General features: G+C 44.1%; 4 protein-coding genes, 8 non-coding genes and 1 pseudogene across 12 annotated transcripts; 4 read left to right on the top strand and 9 right to left on the bottom strand.

The window, feature by feature from the left end:
* Positions 1-16: 16 nt before the first annotated feature.
* On the bottom strand, positions 17-808 carry YALI1_A13962g (uncharacterized protein; the record flags this gene model as incomplete). Its single annotated transcript, XM_500049.3, has 1 exon — positions 17-808. The coding sequence occupies one exon, from the start codon at positions 806-808 to the stop codon at positions 17-19; it is 792 nt and encodes a 263-aa protein (XP_500049.2).
* A 3873-nt stretch (positions 809-4681) lies between these two features.
* YALI1_A13923r lies at positions 4682-4766 on the bottom strand. The gene has a single exon. It is a non-coding gene; the product is annotated as a tRNA-Gln (tRNA).
* Positions 4767-6173: 1407 nt separating this feature from the next.
* On the bottom strand, positions 6174-6734 carry YALI1_A13903g (uncharacterized protein; the record flags this gene model as incomplete). Its single annotated transcript, XM_068281774.1, has 1 exon — positions 6174-6734. The coding sequence occupies one exon, from the start codon at positions 6732-6734 to the stop codon at positions 6174-6176; it is 561 nt and encodes a 186-aa protein (XP_068137875.1).
* Positions 6735-8190: 1456 nt separating this feature from the next.
* On the bottom strand, positions 8191-8260 carry YALI1_A13888r. Its single transcript has one exon. It is a non-coding gene; the product is annotated as a tRNA-Val (tRNA).
* Positions 8261-8513: 253 nt separating this feature from the next.
* Positions 8514-8601, bottom strand: YALI1_A13885r. The gene has a single exon. It is a non-coding gene; the product is annotated as a tRNA-Trp (tRNA).
* Positions 8601-8679, top strand: YALI1_A13884r. The gene has a single exon (XR_011031459.1). It is a non-coding gene; the product is annotated as a YALI1_A13884p (non-coding RNA).
* A 102-nt stretch (positions 8680-8781) lies between these two features.
* YALI1_A13877g (uncharacterized protein) lies at positions 8782-9357 on the bottom strand (the record flags this gene model as incomplete). Its single annotated transcript, XM_500048.3, has 1 exon — positions 8782-9357. The coding sequence occupies one exon, from the start codon at positions 9355-9357 to the stop codon at positions 8782-8784; it is 576 nt and encodes a 191-aa protein (XP_500048.2).
* A 599-nt stretch (positions 9358-9956) lies between these two features.
* Positions 9957-10133, top strand: YALI1_A13871g (Compare to YALI0A13915g, Misc non-coding, no similarity possibly noncoding; annotated as a pseudogene).
* A 569-nt stretch (positions 10134-10702) lies between these two features.
* On the bottom strand, positions 10703-10793 carry YALI1_A13862r. The gene has a single exon. It is a non-coding gene; the product is annotated as a tRNA-Phe (tRNA).
* A 1439-nt stretch (positions 10794-12232) lies between these two features.
* On the bottom strand, positions 12233-12505 carry YALI1_A13845g (uncharacterized protein; the record flags this gene model as incomplete). Its single annotated transcript, XM_068281773.1, has 1 exon — positions 12233-12505. One exon carries the CDS (start codon positions 12503-12505, stop codon positions 12233-12235), a length of 273 nt encoding a protein of 90 aa, XP_068137874.1.
* A 395-nt stretch (positions 12506-12900) lies between these two features.
* Positions 12901-12987, top strand: YALI1_A13841r. The gene has a single exon. It is a non-coding gene; the product is annotated as a tRNA-Pro (tRNA).
* A 335-nt stretch (positions 12988-13322) lies between these two features.
* On the top strand, positions 13323-13405 carry YALI1_A13837r. Its single transcript has one exon. It is a non-coding gene; the product is annotated as a tRNA-Lys (tRNA).
* Positions 13406-13801: 396 nt separating this feature from the next.
* Positions 13802-13890, bottom strand: YALI1_A13831r. Its single transcript has one exon. It is a non-coding gene; the product is annotated as a tRNA-Asp (tRNA).
* Positions 13891-17020: the final 3130 nt, after the last annotated feature.

The raw sequence follows: 17020 nt of genomic DNA, 5'->3' as shown, positions 1-17020 counted from the left end.
GAGGTACCACTTTTATTCAAGCCTTGACGGCATACGCACGCGCTTCGTAGTCGGCCTCTTTCTTGGCTTTCTGAATCGACGACTTGTGTGTAGTCCATACTGCCAACAGACCGATAAGCAACTGGAAGGTAAAGGTGGTCCAGATCATACCCTTGATACGTCCTCCAACGGCAGAGGTGACGGCTCCAGCACTCGAGCTCTCAATGAAGATTGTGCCCACGAGCGTGGAGACATGGAACCAAATGGTACAGACACTCCAGGTGAGAAAAGCGCAGATAGAGGTCCACATCATCATGATACCGGCTTGAGTGGCTCCAGGAATAAAGGCGAAAATGCTCCAGAGGACAAAGACAAAAACCAGAACGTCGAGCACCAGAGTGACGACTGGGAGGCTAGGATGAACAATGTCCCCTGTGAACTGGGTAGCCAGCTGAACAAGCCCTAGGGCAGAGGAGTTGGTACCAGACTGAGTGATACTCAGACTGGGGAACATGTCTTCGAGGGCAGTCAGGTTGCCTCTAGAGACACACTCGGTAGCGTTGCTAACAGTGGCACATGCACCGAAGAAGCCAGACCGAGCTTTCAAGTAAGCCAGGTCGGTTGCATTGGACTGCTTGAAGGAGCTCTTGATGGCGTCAAAAAACACCGAGTCCTGGTTGTAGGAGTATTCAACAAGATAGACGTTGGAGAATGACGCAGACTTGTTGATACAACCCATGAAGATGAAGGTGACTAGAAAGATGTTGATCACGAGAAATACCAGAATGAAGAATCTCGGCAACTTGGAAATTACGCCTGCGCAAAACATTGTATGTGATTTTGTAGAGGTGGCTGTGAAAAGGTGGTTGTGAAAAGGTGGTAGTGAAAAGATGGCTGTGTGAAGCTGTTCTTGGTCTATGACAAGTGGCGGTGTTTAAGGAAGTGTAGAAGTCATTATGAAGCATCAAACCAGCATATTAAATACTTCTCAAGGCTCAAGCAGTCTCCTGACCTCTTCTCTACACCTTCATATTCCGAAACCAAACTTGCATCTCTCGTGCAAGCCCCTATGAACCGCTAGTCATGTCGCTATAGCGGACAAGGCAAATTATTGGGGCTGTCGCATCTAGAAGGATTATCGAGGTGCTATGGTTTCTCAATCCGGTAATATCAATGTGAGGTTGGATGTGAGACTGAGTGAGTTTGAGTGAGGCTGAGTGTGAGGTTGAGTGAGGCTGCATGTGAGGCCGAATGTTAGTTCGGCATCAAATGGGATACCTACTAGCACTCTATCCATTCTGTAGTGGTAGTATCAAGTGTATCCATGTCTGGCTGAGTCTAGTTGGTAAAAGAATATATTCCCATTACTTTTATTATAACATAATCCATACATATAATTTATCCAGTATTCTTACAAAATATTTTTTCAATAAACTTTTCTTGTCTGTGATCTGGCCGCCCTCATTACTACGCTATCACAATTGACAAGGGGTTGTGAAAGCCACTCAGCATCAACTGACCCATCCCGCCAACTTAACGATAATTTAATCCACTCTCCAATCCTCCTTCAGCTTTCTTCGGTGGGCTCACAGTCGATTATGGTGGGTCCTCAGATAGCCGGCTCCATGGGTTTTCACGTCAGTGTAGTTCAGATAGGATCGTGGTCCCCTAAAATCACCTGTTATCCTTTCTCCTATATACCATCAGCGATAGTACTGATCGTTGGGCAGATCTCGGGGGTATGTGATGTACTGCTAAGGTGCTATAAGCCAGATTGTGAGTGGGCCTCGTCCTCTGAAGGAGCCTCGGGGAGGCGGGCAGACGAGTCAAGGTGGGTGTTTGGAATCGTTTTAGCAATAGTTTTCCGTGGGACTTTCTTTGGCATGTGGATCGACTGTCTTTTCAGCTAATCTTACGTGGGTATGAAAGGTAACTTCTGTCTACAGTCCTCAACACCCTGCTACCGTGGTCTTCCAAATCGATCCCCCTGAGCACCCTACAAGAAGTCGACCTTGCCCTCGTTCCAAGCTGGAGCGAGCTATCGACTAAATGTCTCCCGACAGGAGTAGCTGGCTCTGCTGATTGACTTAAAGGCCCAAGCTCGGTGAGCAGATAACATCATCATTCCGCGTCCTGAGATTCTGAACCAAATCATTGAATTTTAGGTAAGAGGAAAGATTTGCAAAGATTTGAGAAAATCTGAATGGTTAGAAAGATATTTTAGTAACCATTATACCCAGTAATTCGCGACCAAGAGAATAGAATTTACCAACAGCTCATCGCCGACTTGTACCTAAACAGTGTCTCGATTATGCACGCTCTTGCATTATCTCAACCTTATGTATTGATAACCCAGACCTAAACTGTACAATACAACACAAACAATATATAGGATAAGTAAATATATCCTGGGAATGTACATCGTATATAGCTTATATGTTTTCTTCCTATTACAGTAAAACTACTAACAAAATATAAAAATTAAGGTGAAAAGTACCAACATTAAAAACTGTACTTGGGATGACAACAGAATCTGTGTCACCTTAGCTTATCTTGAAAATGTTTGTAGCTTCCAATTATTGTTCCTCTTCTCTTCTCACTTTACGGCATTATCGACTATATCATTCACAAACCTTTACGACACCATTACGACATCATTATGACACATCTTCTACGACCCGGATGAAACGGCATCGACTTTCTCCTCTCCATTCATTTCAGGTGGGCATTTCTGTGAGTTTTCAGTACTGCTAGCTCCTTGAGTCTGTGTCACTTCATGTAAGCAATCAAAGAGACATTTGCTTTTTTTCCATGGACGCCATTGAACACTCCGGAGCAATACACTGCTGAAGGTAGCCTTGGTCCCCTCCACTTGGCACATCGTGCCGGTAGAGGACCCACTCAGTAAGGTGATTACATAGCCAGGGCTGGACAGGAAATGAAGCAGTGTTGGGGTGGTAGAAAGTTCCTCCCATTTCCTATAGAGCAGCCTCGTGGTCCGTTCCTTGGAGTTTACCCGGATCAGAGTCGTCTCAGCTTTTGAATAGTGCGAAACGTCGAGAGACTGGATTAGGAAGGAAATCCCCGTCCCTCTAGTGTCTCATATTCGTTCTCAGAAGAATGCTTGAGGCGGTGGATTTTGCAAGACCACCGGAAACTGGAATCCACTCTCCGGAGCCTCACGTGGTCAAGGTCTGACGCTTCTTTCCAGTGATGCAAGTAAGTCTCGGGTGCCCTCAAGTGCTTTTTTTTTTTCGGCTCTTTTGCGGTAACGGCTCTTACAATGAACAAAACACACTTTGTGTGAGGGGTGACGGATTATTGCGGTGTGGGCTCTATGTGGATTTTTCATTAATTTTTTATGCGCGTTCTTCGCAACAGGGCCTGGCTGCCCTGCTAAGACCAAACCCATGACTACAGTAGCATTGAAACACCAACAGTGGAGGCTGAAGTGTAAAAAATTGCAACTTGTTTTTCATCTGAGGCCGAATTTCTCGATGAATGGATCACTAGTGTAGAAGAAGTAGCGATAATATTATAATCCCAATTATGATGAACGTGATTTACTCTCCATCGCCGACCCTACAGCTGAAAAAGACGTCTTTGAATACTGGTGATGGGGTCTTGATACCAGGAAAGATAGACACCCTGGGGCTCCGTCCTATGTGCTCTCGTCTTTTTCGCAAGAATGAGACTAAAAACTTCCATCTGTTCGTGTTGTTATGGCGAGAGACAGGACGGTAAAGTATCCTTATGTTCGCAACCACGAGACTATTCTTTCCACAGAGAGAGGTGGTCTCTTTCCAGCTGTGTCAGCCCTCTACCTAACGGCGAGTCTCCTGTCGCCCGTGCCTCTGGAGATATTCGGAAGATTAAGAAGGTCCATGACGAGCGGCAGTCCGAGGACTGGCTCCTTGGGGTCCTTCAACTTCTCTCAACTCGCCTTTTTCATTGTAGACAAGGTGAGAAAGGCTGGTCCCAGGCGAAATTATCGAGCCGTATCTCGAGTGCCACGCCCTTGGATGAGACTGGAGAAGAAGCAATTCAGTTAACAAGGACGATGAGTCCCTCTTCCTGGTCTACGGATATGCCAGTCCTTCGCTCGGGTTCTTAAGAAGTAGTACGCACGGCTTCTCTTAACGATTATTTCTACTTCTTCCCGACCACAGATTACGATCTCAAGGTCCCACGGTGGTGCTAGTGTCTTCCTCCCACCCCAAGCCGAAACACCCCCAATGCGCTTTCTGACACCACGGCCACATCTTCCCTCAGGAAGACTTGGATCCCCTCTCCCCACCAAATATTGCCTAGCAGAGTCCTGAAAGGTTGTATCATCTTTCCAGGAGACACCCCGTTCTGAGGAACATCCTACTGGTTTCAAGAAGTTACGAGAATCCAGGGTGCTGTAATTATAATTTTGGTCCTTCTCATAGATTCTGGCTTTTCACGCTTTTGTATCACATTCCTTGGCTTTTGGAAGCGTTTCTCTGTATTTTTTTTTTCTGCATATACATTCTATATGTCTGCTCCGTGACATTTATATTTTCTGAAAAATTAACAAATATAAGTAAATAATTATATCGAAATTTAAATAGCGCTACATAGGAACAACATAAATCGAACGACCGCAAAGGTAAAGCACAGTGCAAAAATACTGGACGTGAACGCCATAATTAGTCCCTCAATGGGAGGGATAAAAAGAAGGTCGTACCCGGAATCGAACCGGGGTTACTGGAAATCGAAGAATGCTTCAGAATCCAAGGTGATAACCGCTACACTATACAACCGCGGATGTGACTTGTTAGAACACAGGCCCGGACTTCGGTTGGTTTGACTGGTAATACTGGCGACCAATAACCCGGCTTACTAGGTATATAGCTGTAATGAATCATTAGAATAAAAAAAAAAAAAGCGGTGCAACCAAAATAGCCCATGCACGGATGTTCTGCGTCGTGTACAGATTCAGATAATATGTGCTATCCTGACTTGTGGTGGTCGAGATATGGTCGAAGATCTTTTCAGGTCTGATGCCTGAGGCTCAGGATGGATTGTGGTGGTTCAATGGTGTCGAGATTCAAGGGAAGAGATTCTCTTCGAGTAAACAGGAAACTGGAGTTATTACAATTGACTTGATACGGGGAATTATTCTTTTCTGCCAAACATACGGGACTGCTTGATCGTAGCTGACGAGATGGAAAGTGCAGTATGGACGGTATGCAACACCTGTATAGAGGTAGCAGGCGTCTGAAAGGACATACGGAGTTCACCCTGGTTCCAATATCCAGGTCTACGGACATCAAAAGTATTCTTTGTGACAACAACCAGAGTACATTCTCAGCCAACAGACACTATGTACAAGGTACTACTCCAAGCTCATTCTTCATGGTGAGCACACCGCGGAACCCAACCACAGTAACATACATGAGAGCCTCATTCAATTAACGACTCTTTTTCAAACTCCTAATAGACACCCTTCATTATTGATGGCTAGTCAAGTTATTTGTACTGTATCTTCACTGTGTACTTGGAAGTATATACTGTAGCTAGAGAGTACCGTGAGCAGTCCTATGAACACTCTGCCAACCACATTTCATGATGATCTACAATCTTTTGTATCTCATGGTGCTCTTCAGAACTCTGAGACTCCGACTTGCTCGTCCTCCATGTCCAAATTTCAAGTTTCCTCTGAATAGTGCAATGGAGTTGGGTAAGGGGTCAAGGAGGTGCCTGACAGATGAGCTGGAATAGCTGACTGTTACAGTTGACAATAGTCGTATTGTACCGATTCGTATACTTCGATGGCTATCAAATTCAACAGCCGATAGATCTCCAGTTAGGTGCAAAGGATGAATAGTTCCTCGACTGAGGCATTCACTGCATATTGGTTCGATTCTCTCAGTGCACAAACAATTTTGATGTCGTAAAAGGCCACGATTGTTCATCCTATTAGAAGTGAACGTACAGCCCAGTTCCATTATAGGCTTATAAATCACTTGCAACTCCTTAATAATGTCTTCGTCCTTCCTAAGAATTTCATCATCTCCATCAGGATTGTTCAAACTGGTTGCGGTCTCGACTATGCGACCAGAGATCTATTCTTCACACAAATCAATGTGTAAGTTGAATCAGGCTCATTATTACAAGCCCGCATTCTTCTAATATCAAAACCCTCATCAATCACCAACAGGGGTCTCTTAGTATCTTGTCAGATCCTCATGCTCTCTTTTATGTCTGACGCGGATATCGAATGCAAGCCGCCCCTTCTGAATCGTGATTGTAACCGTCTGATAAAAGGAGATAAGTGGATTGGAGGTGGCACAAGTGGCACTTGTTCTCCTCGTTCTTATAGCTACCACACGCACAGGACATTCCTCTACGATGCCATTTTTGTATTCCATGCTTCCTCGTACTTGTGGCATGAGAACTCGATCCGCTGGGTGGTTGTCGTGGATCAGTTGTTGATGTGAAAGTCTTGTGGAAAGTTCTAACCCAAGCGAAGTAAAAGTTCCCACCGCCTTCAGGGCTCTTGTAGGTGTTTGAAAAGTTCTGTAAATACTTTTCCAATAAGTCAACCGAGCTGAATGTCTCCAATCGAGGTAGAAGGTGCGGTGCAGAAGCTCTGTCATCCACTTGGGAAGAGAGATATGCCTTGTCAATAGCATCCATTTCTTCATCAGGTTACCCTGCATCTCTGGCCAGTTGCACAAGTGAAAACGGTTCATCGAAATCAGGATCTCTAAAAAAATTGTGATCATGATCCTACTTGTCTCACCGTTGATTATCGGAGGTCCTCCAAACAGTCTCTGAAAACGAGGAGCCCATCACATAGACTTTCAGGGCTTACCATTGCTGTCCTTCCAAATGCAATTCCACCTCTCATGCCGAGACCCCGTCATCACTTTGCTAGGTCTTATTCTCCTTCTTCCATTTAAAAAAGGTTGCCTGAATTGAAACCCCCTGTCCGCTGCGCTGAGAGTTGAGCCGTCTGACCTCCAAGCGTCGAGTCTGACGGCTCGGGGGAACATGGTAGCCTTCTGTGGGTACTCGCCCGTGCTGGTCCCGTCGAGTCTGTTCAATCAAAGCAGATATTCCAGGGGTAAGATTGGAGAGGTCGGTTTTGTGGTTGTGAGGTATGTTGTAGATTCGTAGCTCTGTTCTGCCGAGGTCCGGGTGGTGAAAGTGATTAGACATAGGGTAAACATGAAAATCGACTCGGTATAGGCGGCGGTTCCCAACAGCATCGCATCGCTCTCTCGCTGTGATCTTTCACTTTGCGTGATCATATCAATTCAAAAGCAAACTCACACTCAGCTGCAAATTCGTTGATTTCGTCTTATCGCATCACAAATGTCTTACTGAGCACACCATCGACTCTTTCGGCACCTCCAATCCAGGCTCTTTGTTGGTTCTTTCCATTCGTGAGCGGTTCTGTGAGTGACACGTGACTGAACTGCAAGAGGCGTTGAATGATGACGTGTTTGAAGTTTGAGAGAAGGTGCTTATGACTGTTCGGGAAGGAACATTCTGTAACAATTAGGGCTGATTTTGGGGTCTGAGCATAACTACTTATCACGACTTGAATCTTCCCGATTATGCAGGTGAGTTTTTGTAGAAACCTTAATTTTTCATTTTAATAAGAAAAATATAAAAAATATATAAAAATATATATAAAAATATATTGCTCTATTGACGAGGAAGGGGGTTGTATCCTGGGGATTATATCAATTGTACTAAAATCTGAAAGTGTTTTTTGGGTTTGAAAAAAATGCCAATTATGGCGAAAAATTGTACTAACATCTGAAAGTGGTTTTTTTGGTTTGAAAAAAATCAATTTATGGCGAAAAGGGCCATTGGTTCAAACCTTTAGCATAATCCGGAGATCTGATCCACCCATGAACAACTGTAGACTAGCGGAAAAACCCATCAGAACTGGAAGACGTCCAACTTGTGTAAACTGTTTTTGAAAGTGCCAAATTGGGAGTTCGCGACTGTGAACTTGGTCAGAAAGTCGTTTTTATACACCCAATTGGACTGCTTGAGGGGTGGTTATGTGGCTGCTAGAGGGTGGACGTGACTGCTAGAGGGTGGACGGTGACTGCTAGAGGGTGGAAAGGGTAATCGGAGATTTCTGTCACCAACCAAAAGATATGACAAAAAAGACAGAAAACGCCTGGAAAAACAAATAACAACATCTGCTTGACAAAAAGTGATTTTCTGGGCAGGTCGAACTGCCGATTGCGTGTTAAGCAGATGCCCATGACCAACTAGAACCAAGAAACCAGGAGTTATGTTTTTGCAACATCTTTGGAAACTAGAATTTCCGAAACTTTGTGAATTTTCTTCGCGAAAAAATCGGAAATCCAAATGAGTATTCTCGTTGTGATTTCAACAAATATATTTTTTAGTTGGGGACTGCAAGGGTCAGAAAATCGGTCCAGCACCTAATTTGCAATTTCACGGTGATATTCAGGCTGGTCCTGACTAACAGATCTCACATCCATTTGGAGGCCAGAATTCCGTTGCAACATATCACTGATGTGGTGGCCAATGGAGGGCTTTCGACTCCCAGTCAACTTGGTTTGTAATCGAGGGTTGCAGGTTTCAATTCCTTGTCCATGTCATGTTCTACGAGAACTGACAGTGGAGGAACATATGTGGGTTTGATTCCCATAGCTTCTAGCTGATCAGTGATTTTTTTGTCTGGAAACACACCCTACTCACTTAGTTTTGGAATGAGTAGCTTTTTACTACGTCCCCCGTCGTTCTCATCTCATTCACTGTACACACCATCATTTCACACTGTTAACTGTCCAAGCTGGCACATCTAAGTAGAATCTCCAACTCCTGAACGTCTCCGTCGTTCTGAAGCAGGTGATCCAAATACTCCTCCGATGGATTTCCCACCAAAATGTCAACTCCCTGTTCCTCCGGTTGATACACAACTTCCGGACTTCGTTCGGGTACCGGATACAGCACAGGGCGCACGCCGATGAGTGAAGCCAGATCTGCCTCGTGGTACTGGATGACTTGGAGAGCGTGTAGATGGGTTCTGGGATCTTTCCGGAACGATTCCACAGCCCATCCTACCGCCCTTACCATGTCGTGGATACTGTATTGAATGAAGGGCGAGGGGAAGATATCGATGAAGAACGTTCTCATGACCCGGATGTTTCTGTCCATGGTGATCCTAAACGAGTTGAAGAACATCTGGAGCAGCTGGTTGGGGGCCAATCTCGTGGTAAGAGCAGTGGGATGATGGGTCAGGGCGTAATACAACTCGTGTAGATACCGCTCGTATTCATGGGGATGGAGGGTGGTGCCGTAGATGTAGTCTGATCGAGCGAGGGATCTTTGAGCCAGTTCTTTGCGGAGGGACATGTCCAGTGGAGTTGACACGAGACGTTAGATGATATCGAGCAAGTGTAAAACACACAGCACAGGTTGTTATAATGACAAGTTGGTGGATAGAGTGGCACAATTAGACTAAGTGTTGTAGATGGTATATCGGAGAAGAACCAAAGTACCGTTCATTGCTGAAATTACCAATCTGTTTAAAAAAGCAATTTCATTGCGCGTCTTGGTCTCAAATTCACGAAAGTCTCTACACCATCTACACAAATTATCTGATTATATTCCCCTAACTCCGCTAATCTCCGCTAATCTCCGAAAGACCAGATTTTGTCTCCCTGGTTTGTAGGACCCAGGAGATTCGACTTATTTCACAGATTGTAAATAAAAAAAAAGCTCATATAACAGCCCTCTTTATTATGCCGGTCTTTATAACCATTTAATGTCAATATTGTACCTGTACGCTGTTGTCACGGGACACTTGCTGTTACTCTTCACTACGGTCAACGAACAAGACTCTTGTAGTTAATTTTTTCACTTCTGGAAACCCCGAGTTCGTAACGCTGCATTTATCTCTTCAACCCTCTTCTCCTCCTACTGCTGGAGAGGTGTCCATCAACCAGTTTTACATGCCCACCAAGCCCGATAACGTGGTCTTCTGCTTTCTTGGGGCTAGAACAACGGCTTCTGCTCCAACGATATCCCTTGGTACAGTACAGTACATCAACATCTCCGACAAGCAGGTCCACTGCTCATACTTTTCCGAAACATCGGCTTTGGTGGTTCACAGTGGCGGATTTATCTGATCTTTCGTTTGTTTCTTTCCTCCAGGATACCTGAAGGCCCGACTCAACTGTCCCTGAATCGATCTCCAGAATATATGTACAGGGAGGCGGAATACACCAGAATTATCGACATTGAGACAGATGTATCTGCTTCTTAGAACCCAGTTTTGAAAGGCTCTGTTGGCATTGTCCTACTACCCAGATCTGAAGAAGTTTGACTGTCTATGGAGATGGGAAACGGGAAGTGAGAAAGACAATGAGGTGATTAGATGGTATCGTACGGCATCCTTGGGCGGCTGTATATCCAATGATTCATTCTAGTTCAGGTAAGGTACAAGTATCTCTTTGGCTCACTTCTAGACATCGGATGGGAGTGTCAGTTGATGCTAAAGCGCTACTACCACAGAATATAATACAGAAATGGTTTCAACATATATATCTTGAGACTAACAAACACTTCACCACCTCACTTCAACACCTCACTTCACCACACACCCCAAAACTACAAGTAAAGGAACCTACCACATCTGAAACTGTTCAGGAGAAGTTGCAAAAAGAGCAAAAAAGAATAACAGCAGTGGCAAAAAGACTGCGAATTCTGTGGATCGAACACAGGACCTCCAGATTTCAGGACCGAAGAGAGACTTCAGTCTGGCGCTCTCCCATCTGAGCTAAATCCGCTGTGGAATTTCGAGGATAAGGAGGGATATATGTCTTGTGAGGAGGGTTTGAGGGAAACAAAAGGAGAAATATTGTGCTAATTATGATGATAGAAACGTATATATACCCCTAGATTAATAGGTGATATCATTGGTAGGTTTAATTTGACCTTTCAGGTCGCTAGTGTAGTTCCATCAACCAAGCTCGTGTCTGTCCGAGTGTACAAGAAGGAGGCAGCATAGCTGCTAATTTTATACCTTCTAGGGCCTTCATAAAGTACCATTGGTATTTTTGAATGACTTGCCTTGTGGGTTATTACTTGAAAAAGCGGGTCTTTTCAATTGTGCTTTCTTCATTGTTACAACCGAGCTAGATCGCCATACAGCATGATCCGGCTGATGACCCATGTATCTGTCGTAGTCCATTCTCAGTAAACAACTCATCTTCGTAACTTTTGCTCTCTTAGTCCCCATAACTCCTGTATCCATGGAAAACAGACTGAGTTCGACCCTGAGGCTCCTGATGAGACGCATCAAACGACGTTTCAGGCACAACCGTAGAAGGAGGCTTGTAGTTTCTGTGAAAGGCGTTGTAAATACCCTCGGTGACCTTCTTTCTGAGCTTCTGGAGACGACTGGGCCTTTGAGAGGTTTCTGCAGAAATGTGGGACCATTGGAAGGCACTCTGGCTTGAGAGCGTTTTGGACCCAAATTCGTCTCGCAGCAACTTTCTGGGTATGAAAGGAGGCTGGGAAACGGCAAAGTAGCCATTGAAATGCTGCGAGTTGTGGTAACTGTTGCCGGACGATCTCAGATGCGCCTGTGGTGGTTCCTGGACCGATGAACTTGCCTTGGGGGTTCTCATTAGATCAGGAGCAGCGTTGGAATAATATTTGTCATATTGATGGTCCCCAAAGGCTTCAGGGACTGGACTAAGGCACTGTTCCACCTTTCAAGACCCGATAATCTCCAGTTCCATGTCCTGGTCCTCCTCATGGGCCTTTTAGTCCAGGCAGCTGTTCGGTCTGGCGGCTGACTCTGCGAACTCGCCCTGATTCGCGTTGGAAGTCGACTTCTTGCGCGATTTGGCGTCGAAGATATATACTTCATTGTATGCAAAGGCCACACTGGCTCTGAGCACGAAAAACAGCAGACTGGTGCTGAGGTGGCGGCTTGAAATGTCCTGTTTCTCCTATCGCGTTGAATACCTCGAGACAGGACCGATTCTGGTTAGCCGTCAGAGAGCCGTGTAGAGGTAGATCGAGAGCGCCTTTGTTGCCCAAAAAGTCAGCTATTGGGCCTGCTGGAGCGGAAAGTCGTCTCTATCGCTGACATCTCTACGTTTTATACCATCTTCATCTTGTTTAGCCAAGCGTCCATCTGGTGGGGATACTCCGCGGTATCGGAAGAGTTGTCAAGTACTGTACAGATTCGCACATTCCTTAGTGGATCACCCATACATTATGGAATCGGTTCCTTGACTTTCGGAGCCTCGACTGACCCAAAATCCTTCGAAATTTCCGACCAGATCTTCGTAGGTCCAGGCAGCTGCTTGAGAACTTTTTTTTTTTTGGCTGTGGTCCCTTTCATGAACCATTGGCACTTGTCGCACAACCTCGTTCTCTCATCTCCTTGATCATTCTTGACCAATAGCAGATTATGGGACAATCTAACAAACGACCTGCAGTATCCAAAATGTCTTGCTGACGGTGTGTCGTGTGCTTCCAGTTTCATCCGCTCTCTTGTTTCTACTGCGGGACCTGAAAGTCACAAAATTGTTGGTTTGTTTGTTTTTTTTTTCTTATTTTTAGATTCGTGTTTATCATTTTAATTTTAGGAAACTAAACGTTTTTATAAACAAAAATCTAATGTTCATTTTTATTCAAGGGAAGTACATTTCAGCCAATTGAGGCCTGTTATAGCCCCAAAGTTGTTAAAAAGAACGCATGACATTCGTGCTCGCTTGTCGATGTATTCTTTCTGTGTTTTTTCTTTTTGTTTTTTTTTTTTCTGTTTCATTTCTTGACTGGCTGTTTTTTTGTTTTTTTTTCTTTATTCTAATGATTCTTTTAAAGAAACGCGTTTTTCGCGTTCTTGAGCCTGGGTGAGAGCAAATATCTTATTCACGTGGCCCGATGGTTTAGTGGTATAATTCTCGCTTAGGGTGTTCCTGAGCAATTTGCGAGAGGTCCCGGGTTCAATTCCCGGTTGGGCCCATTTCTTTTTGTTTCAGATCCCATTTCAAACATATGTTTTGTTGCACATCCTTTGGGTATGCGTTCGTCAAACAGGTTTTGTAAAAAGAAGCTGTGAAAATTCCGAACCTTAATCGGGTTTTCCTTAATTATTTTTTACATGTCCTCATTCTCTTGTAACAGGTACAACACTTGTATTTGTACAAGTGGCTGAACAATACTGAGGACTGGGGAAGTAATCAGAGAACATGTTTCCATCGTTTTTCCTGCGTTTCAAGCATTTTTTTTACTCTAATGAGCAGCTTATAGGCAACAATTCACATGGTAAAGACTACATTTTCGGTTTTCTCAACCAAGCCTGGCTAGCTCAATCGGTAGAGCGTGAGACTCTTATTCCAAGGTCATCTCAAGGCTGTGGGTTCAAGCCCCACGTCGGGCTTTCTTTTTCATATCCTTGCTGGCTCTCAGCATGACACTAATTTTTTTTTTCACTTTTTTTTTTTTTTTTTCAGCACGAAAACTTAATATTCAGAGTGGGTTCAGTGCCAAGACGTGGGAGATTAAAAGGAGACACAAACTGTTGAGCTCAGAGTGAGTAAAGATGCCATACAAGTTACTAAATCTATATATGACGGATAATCCTGGATTATGGATCATTCAACACCTTTTTTTTTTAGAAAAAACCTCCAAAATATTTAACGTTTCAGCTCATCTCGTTTAGCGGAAGTTTAACGCAAAAAATGGGGGGAAAAAATGCTGACCAAGACAATGCTGAGACGGCGGTAAAAAGTCTCGCGGAATACAGACGAAAAGGGAGAATGCGAGCAAAAAGAAACTCCGCAACGGAGAATTGAACTCCGGTCCCCCGCGTGCTGAACAAGTGTCCTGACAGGCGGAAATTCTAGCCAACTAAACTATTGCGGAAAGGATGAACGTTGTTAACGGATCGGGGAATGGGTCAATCCTCAAGATATCCCTAGGTACGGAGCGGAGCAATAACACCAATAGTACGAGTCCCCGGAAGTCGTATAAACATAACTTTTACTTACATACTTGCGAGTGGGTGGCTATGTATACAGGCATCTCAACCCTAACTCTGGTAAAGCAACGTCACTATCCACGGTGACCTAGCCACGCGATACCAAAGTATTCCATCCATAATGACACACTCATGACGTCCTCCGGACGTCATCATCGTCCAGTCACGTGCCAAAGCACATGACTAATCATAACACCTTATGACTAGCTTCTGAATCGTTACAGACGTCTAAGGGTGGGAAAGGGTACAAGAGCAGCGTTTAAGGAAAATATACCGCGAAAAATCCCCAAAAAGTCCCGGAAAAAAGGGAAAAATTGTATTATGACTGTCATACGCTCTTCTGAGAACCCAAGTCTGAGTTCTTTGTGCTTGCTTTACTACTGTAGCCCTACCATGATTACAATAGCTGAAATGTAGTTCAATAAGAATAAACAACCCGGAGTATTCTGGTGATTCAGACCATTAATTCCCCATTTTGAATCACTAAATGTTCTTTGTAACAGAACTCTTCTCAATCGTACATCTCAATCGTACAACTTTGACTCATCAGCCAACCGTCTCCGGCCGTCAGTCCTACTCTGATATCGTCCATATAAGTCTCCTCTTTTCCCATACATATATACAAAACGAGTACACCATATCACTTAAAAGATCACCCAGACTCTCGCTTGATGAACCATACAAGAAGAAAACCGTTATGACAACTATTTTCTTCTAATCTCGCCAATTCCACCCTCCGAGAGGACTATATGCCTCCTTGAACGTGACAATCTAGGATGTGCAGCAACGCATAGTTAAGATGAGTGACAAACTGGAGGCGTACCGAGATATGACTGACCCCGCTGATGTCTCCGCTATCAGTTCTAAACAGACTGCTATTGCTGCTGAGTCAGCTCACGTTGAGGCTATCGAGACGTGTATAGTACATTCCACCTCAAAGAGACGCCGCCCGATCTGCCCTATACATCTGCTTCCGTCTCTGATGGGATATGAAAACTGTTTTCGGCTTCGTGCCACCGTACTCAAGGCTGTGAATAGGCGACCGACTGAGGTTTTTAGTTACTAGAATTTCTTCAATCGTTTGATCACCCTTAGGGTGAGGAATTTGCCAAGGCTGTAGAACTCCTTTGCTGAGATATTAAGGTCTGCCCCGTGGGCCTAAGTCTTGATCCCTTGACCACCGCGGTGTCTCGGCTCAACGACAATTGCGAGCTTCCTCGTCTTGGTAACGGTCTATACGACCCGATCAGTTGACTTTCTGGACACCTTTCCCATCCATTGGTCAGTCTCGGTGAAGAGAAACGCCTCCATGCTCTCTTTCAGTTCATGGACAAGTAACCCTCCTCCGTTCTCCTGTTAAAGCCCAAGAGTAGGAAACGACAGCAAGGTGGCATGTCTTTAAACCAGTCTAACACCAAGACTTTGAGACAGGCAATCCTATTTGTACAGATTTTCCTCGGGTAATGTGGGTGCTAGTCAGAGCGACCATGACACTTGCTCTACTGAACTTTTATCATTGCGGGCACATCTTCCAGAAGCAGGCGGGCCACCAGTCCTATTTTTCTCGTGGTCCGAAAAATCCTCATGATCATTCTCCTGATAATATTCCTGATCCACTTCCTCATCTAACTATCCTTCCAAACCAAACAACTCCCTCGCATCTACAAGAACCTTTAGTAGAGCAATTTCGGCGTATAAATCCTGCAGTTTCTTGTCCATGAGGGCACTCATTCGACTGACCATCTCCCCATGTGTTGTTCGACAAGCGAGCGCGTCGGCCTGGGCAGCCATATCGGCGGACAGACCAGATGCAGCAGTGCACTGGTAGGGTTTGCGGCGGTCTCGGGTTTTCGTATTATTTCTGTTGCTTTCGCCGCCATCGTCATGATTCCCAGTTTTAATGTTGTTTCAACTCAAAATAGTTTTTTTTGCATTTAACTTAATTTATTTTAACTGAAATAATAATAAGAAAATGAGGGGTTTGAACCCTTGAGGCGCGAGTTTGCTTCTCATGTGTAAACTCCATATTACGCGAATGAAGAGTAAGATGATGATTTAGAATATGTAGCTGACTGATTTCTACAGTATTGTGACTGTAAGATAATTCTACTAGTTTCGAACCTGCCGACTAAGAGTACAGTACCTAAGCAATTTACGATATCTCCAAGAATTTTAGAATATTTAAGCTATTAACCTTATATATCAAACTATAAGGTTTGTTTACTAAATTGGAAATTAAAACTATAAATGTAATTCCATAACCTTAAATATACCATAAACTTGTAATGCCGCCAATGCTATAAACTTGCCACGTAATCCGGCCACTTAATCATTTATTTTTTTGAAGCTTATTCCATTCGGCATAAACTACCGTTGAGATATATTTCTGACTCTTCCATTTGAAAATGCAGGTACTAATGATATGAAAACTTTAGTATGCACTACTTGGAACTCAAAAAAGTGACATTGTCAAAATCGGAGTTGAATGGAGTCGAATTCGAGATTTTATATAAGCCCTCTTGAGAGGAGCCCCGCAAAACAAAATTAGACCACAATTTAAGGTCGCTTATTAGCTATAGCTTATTTGTCTGCTCGTGTAAATTTTTTTTCTCATATACATTCAATTAATTATAACTTTGCTTTGAGAGAATAACCTTTAAATACCCGCCCAATTTCCTTGTTCTTTAGAATCCTCTATTCATGTTAACCATCATCGCCAAGAACTCGCCAAGGACGTGTTTTGTCTCAAACACTGAAAATGACGGGTTATTTTTTTTTGTCGCCAGCTAAGAAAGAGGCGGCTTGAGTGAGTATTTATCCCTTCTTCCATTCGACTGGCACCACTGCGGAATTTTTGGTACGTTAGCTCGACATTCGATATGACAACATGAAAAAACTCCATGGAAATCTCTATTTCGTTACTTAAGCTGATGACACTGCAACTACAGTAACTGTTGCCATCACCAACCCCGCTTTTCGACGACGGATACCAACGAAACCATGTGACACAAACAC

The sequence above is a fragment of the Yarrowia lipolytica genome, chromosome 1A (genome assembly GCF_001761485.1).
Source record: "Yarrowia lipolytica chromosome 1A, complete sequence".
In the NCBI taxonomy this organism is placed as follows: domain Eukaryota; kingdom Fungi; phylum Ascomycota; class Dipodascomycetes; order Dipodascales; genus Yarrowia; species Yarrowia lipolytica.
Note: the sequence above shows the minus strand (reverse complement) of the source record. Positions and strands in the feature narration are given on the sequence as shown.